The sequence below is a fragment of the Octopus bimaculoides genome, chromosome 7 (genome assembly GCF_046866305.1).
Source record: "Octopus bimaculoides isolate indiv1 chromosome 7, ASM4686630v1, whole genome shotgun sequence".
NCBI classification, from domain to species: Eukaryota; Metazoa; Mollusca; class Cephalopoda; order Octopoda; family Octopodidae; genus Octopus; species Octopus bimaculoides.
Genome location: NC_142934.1, coordinates 82152471 through 82157924, shown reverse-complemented (window position 1 = coordinate 82157924; position 5454 = coordinate 82152471). Strand labels below are relative to the sequence as shown.

The following is a 5454-nucleotide window of genomic DNA, read 5'->3' as shown; positions in this document are numbered from 1 at the left end:
TAAAATTTAGCACTTGTATTTCCACACTTTTTGACCACAAATAGTCATTGAAATAATGAGTCATCTCATTAATAAAGACGTAAATTTCATTAATAAAAATTCCTTGACTTACTACACTATGTATGCTTATACCTACTTTACTGCCATGCTTTCCTGCAGTAAGTATTTCTAAGTATTTTCTCTCACCCATTTCTAAGTATTTTCTCCTGTCCATTCTTCTACCATTCTTAAAATTACGTTATTTCATGTCTTTCATTTAACAATTGAATATATGTTAAACATTATATATATATTATTTTATGCTTTTTGTTCTATTTCGGGAGGGTCATTATGCTAATGATAAACACACACACTGGTCCTATTTCACTTCTTTATTAACCAACTTTCTGATCGATTGTTTGATTACTCATTCGTTTAATCAATCAATCAATCAGTTATATTTGTCAAAGTCCTTTCACCACCATTTGCAGCCTTTTCACAGTCATGTCCTACTTTATTTTTGGCATAATGGTGGTACAACGAAATCTGTTTCAACGCACCAGTTCGCATCAAGAATCTTGTAAAGCAAATACAAAAACAGAATTGTAAGTTACTAAAGATCTTTTAACGCTTGCAGATACCGGTTGTGCTTTAAGAAGTCTCATAATACTACATAATCGTTTTACCATATTACCAGTTGTTGTGAAGGTGCGTGACCAAGAAGATAGGATGTTGCAATCACGATCACCAGATCTTGGGTTCGATTTCCGGATCGGGCAGCATCTTGTGTTCTTGAGTAAAACACTTCATTTCACGTTGCCCTAGTGTTGTGTGGGGACCGGCATGTCAAAGAATAGACCAACATTTCCTCTGTGTGTCGTAAAAGGCGACTGAAAGAGGGAGGTTGAGGTAGGATTTGCATTCCGAACTCGTAAAATGCTCTTTAGCAACGACTATTCAACTAGACCCGTGGGCTGAGAAGGTTATCGCCTGAGTGGTACAGAGGAGTTATGTCAACAAATGGTGGACGCAGCGACGTGCTCTTACAGTGCATGTCCCATACACAACTCCTCCTCCTCCTCCTCCTCCTCCTCCTCCTCTTTACAAGACTTCGAAACTCAATACTGAAAATTTAGTGAAGAACTGCATACAGACGCGATATATGTAGCTGTTTCAAAATCCAACATATTTTATTTAGATGATAGTAAAAAATCATGTCTCTTTAAATATATTCATTCTTGTATCTTGTATGATAAGAATGAACACTTTAAAACAGAGGTTATAAATCATTTTGATATTATGAAAATAATGATTACAAATGATTTTAAAATCGACTCTTTGTTCTGTATCATAATGTCTTGTATTTTACATGTCGTGTAATATAGCGACGAGTCAACAACATATCTAAAATCTAAATATTGTCAACATATCGCAGCTGGTGAGCGATATTTACTAGTTACATATTTGAATACCAAGCTGTTTACATTACAGTATTGATTAAATATTTTACAACAAAGCAAAAAGGAAATGGCATGAAAAAATTTATCACCTTCGGCTGTTTTTGGAAATACGAGTTCTTGAACTTAGAAATATCACTTATCACGTTGTATGCCAAATTTTCCTTCGATTTATAATTAAATGTCACATATCCACTGCGAGAGGTTAAACAAAAAATGTAATAGTTTAAAAGAAGATTGTTCAGAGTGGTGTCACTGGAAGTGGAATGACGAAATTCTCAAAATTTCATTTAAAATTTATCGTTTTTTTAAAAATTTGAATAAAATTTTATTTCTTTTCAGGCAAGTAGAAAACAAAAAGCATTGTCGACATCTGCTTCTCTTCGCTTTTAATCAAAGTTCCAAAGTTGCCAAAGTAACACAAGGCATTTGTGCTGTGTACAGAGAGGATGCTATAAGTGAAAGAACTAAGCAGAAATGGTTTTCACGCTTCAAGGGAGGAGAAATTCGACCTTACAACTCTCCGCTATTTGGCCGATTTGTTCAGTTCAATGAGGATCAATTGAACCAGCTGATCTGCAAGGATCCGCGCCATTCAACTAGAGAATTGACCCAGCAGATGGGATGTTCTCATGATACCATAGCATGTCACCTTCACTCGATGAATAAAGTACAGAAATTCGGTGCATGGATGCCACACGCCAATAAGGATTAAAATAAAATAAGATTAAACAAACGAATTTATTTTGCAACCTATTACACGCACCGAGAAGGATAGTTAATATAGAACAAATGGATCTCGGGGTATTATAATTTAAACAAAGAAGCTTGTCGTTTCAAGTTATAATATTACAATAATTTGCAGATAGAGAAGTCCCGTTTTTCAAAAGAGTAAGAAATAGTTATCTTTCTCTTATTTTCATTATTTTGTTTTATGGATATAAAACTGAAGAATCTATGTTTGGTAGTGAAGGCGTGAATTGTCTCCCATGTAAATATTATATCTCGTTTAATATAAAACGAAAAATGTTAAACAAATATAAAAAAATAATAAGATAAATTGAGAAGAATTTTCTTAAAAATTACTATATTTCATTCTACTTTGAATAAAAATCAAGATTATAAATAGAAAAATTGCGATACGAAAGTGATATGGAATCTAACTTGTCATAAAATATCTGCAAGAGATAAATCTTCAAGACATTAGTTTAAGGTTTTGTTAATACTTCAAGAATTACTTGTCAATTTCGTAAAATTGAATTAGAAATAACAAAAAAACAATGTACTGTATACGTTGAGATGAGTAATCTAAGAAATCGTTGCCAATATCCACCGAAGAATGTAATGGAAAGAAAATGATATTTTTAGCAGATCCACCCTAGGGCAATTATTGAAGATGTGTCTAGTTCGACTGACTCATCCACTTTAAATCCTACTGCTTTGCAGTTGATTTAACAATTATTGAATGAACTGAGAATAAATCTAATATAGTAATTTGCGTTTGTAAAAGTATTCTTTTTTAAAAATGTTATTGGTTTGGTCTTAAGGAAGATGAGCAGTTTTTGCCGTTTCTCCAAGACCGGTGAAATTGATATCATTAACGTAACGTTCATGTTGAACAGCTGTCAGACGAAAGCTAAAGGAAAACGAAAAATAAAACTCAATAAATTTTGACTTTTGTTTTACATATTGTTTTACATTGTACGAGATATATTTACACGGAATGAAATTAATGAAGGAAGATGGTCTGGGAAAGAAGTCTACGAGTGGTGGTCACAATATGTGAGACGTGATAAGAAGAGAAACGAGTGACTTGGGGGCGTTTAAGTCAAGATGGCGTGACACTAGTCAGCTCCAAGGAGCAGAGACCCCTATAGTAACGGTAGAAAAGATAGAAAGAGGCGACAACATTTCTGGGGTACAGAAGCTGGAGTGTATTGGCTGCGATTTCTTACCAACTAATAAATAAAAGCTTAGCTGTCGCAAAAAGAAAGACGGTGATTTGGCAGAATTGTTACCACGTTGAATAAAATACCTTGTAGTTCTCTGGTTTCAATTGGCATCGAAGTCAGCATTGCCTTTTATCATTTCGGGTTCGAAAAAGGTACCAACCCTAGGTGGTGGATTAGCCGAACTGCAAGAGTGTTGGGCCAGACACCTTGTCATATCTGTTGCGCATTTCTTTTTTGTTCTGACATCAACGCTTACGACGATCTGGTACCGGGGTGAATTGGCCCAAGCGATCTTTCCCTATCGGGGAAACCTTCATATACCGGAAACTACGTGACTTCATCAAAATTCTTGACAAAAAATATGGATGCATGTGTAGATGAATGGTTAATATTGGTTTCAAATTTTGGCACAAGGCCGGCAACTTCGGGGAAGGGGCCAGTCGATTACATCGATTCAGTGTTTGACACGATTTTATTTTATCGACTCCGAAAAGATGAAAGACAAAGTCGATCTCGGCGGAATTTGAACTCAGAATGTAAAAACGAACGAAATGCCGCGAAGTGTTTTGTCCGGCATACTACTTTAATAATAATAATAATAATAATAATAATAATAATAATAATAATAATAATAATAATAATAATAATAATAAAAAATGGGCTACAGCAAATATTCTGCTCTATATCACAGATTTGCTTGTCAGTTGTTTGACCTTAACCAGTTGAGCATGTCCCTTGGTGGCTGACGATATGTGCATCTCTGATCACGAGCAGAAGTAGTGGGGGAGCATCATACCCATGTGTTGAGAAGTATTATTTGGGGTTTGAATAACTCACCTTTGGGAACATGGGTGTTTTGCTCAACATCCTTAAACAAACCTTATTCAGGGACCTTTTGAGTGGGATGGGCTACTCGACCTGAAGAAAATTCTAACTGGGCCCCACCTGCGAGGTCATGCGCTGTTTATCTTGATATGAGATCACCATGTCGCGCACATATGGTTGTGATGCATGTGGCTGGTGTACCCTTATCAGACGGGTAGTCATGATGGGTATAATGGGCTTCGTGTATTTTACCCCGGTGTCACTTTGATGGCATGCCCTGCTCTCTCACTCAATAATAATAATAATAATAATAATAATAATAATAATAATAATAATAATAATAATAATAATAATAACGCACAGAAGGTGGCAGGGGTCTTATACAGCTAGAAAACTATTATAAAATAACCACCATAGGACTACAAAAATACCTACTCCAGAAGCAAGGGAAACTAATACAAATAGCCACAAAACACGAGCAAAACAAAAAAACTGTTTTCAGTATTTAAGGAAGCTGACAAATACAAACAAGAAATCACTCTACCTAACAAATACGAAGAAGAAGAAGAAGAAACAACAAAAGCTATAAAACAAATGAAATCCAAACTAAAACTAGAACAGCAACGGACCATGATAAAACGATGGCAAGAAAAGCCCCTACATGGTAAATACTGGGCTAAACTAAATGCGAAAGAAATAGACAGAGAAAAATCCCAGCAATGGCTGAGAAGCTCAGGACTCAAAGCAGAGACTGAAGGATTTTTAATTGCTGCACAAGACCAAAGCCTCCCCACCAGAAATTACCAAAAACACATAATGAAAAGAAATATAACAAGTAACTGTAGAATATGTGGAGATCGACAAGAAACAATAAATCATATTATCTCTGGCTGCCCAGTCCTGGCTAAGAAGGAATATATTCACAGACACGACAGAGCTGGGACCTATATACACTGGAAGCTATGCCAACATTATGGAATAACAACAGAAAAAAGATGGTATAAACACACGCCAGAAAAGGTCACAGAAAACGAGAGAGCAACCATACTCTGGGATATGCCAATACACACAGATAGAGAAATTAAGGAAAATAGACCAGATATAGTTGTCAAAGATCATGAAGAAAAAAAATGCTTTCTAATTGATGTATCAATACCAGCAGATGACAACGTTTCTCTAAGAGAAATGGAAAAACTTTCAAAATACAAAGACCTGGAAATAGAGATAACTCGAATGTGGAA

The 5454-nt window shown here is 35.3% G+C and overlaps 1 protein-coding gene across 1 annotated transcript; it reads left to right on the top strand.

The window, feature by feature from the left end:
- Window positions 1–507: 507 nt before the first annotated feature.
- Window positions 508–2151, top strand: LOC149134791 (histone-lysine N-methyltransferase SETMAR-like). Its single transcript, XM_089355829.1, has 2 exons — window positions 508–584; window positions 1779–2151. The coding sequence occupies exons 1-2, from the start codon at window positions 508–510 to the stop codon at window positions 2149–2151; spliced, it is 450 nt and encodes a 149-aa protein (XP_089211955.1).
- The last annotated feature ends 3303 nt before the right edge of the window (window positions 2152–5454 follow it).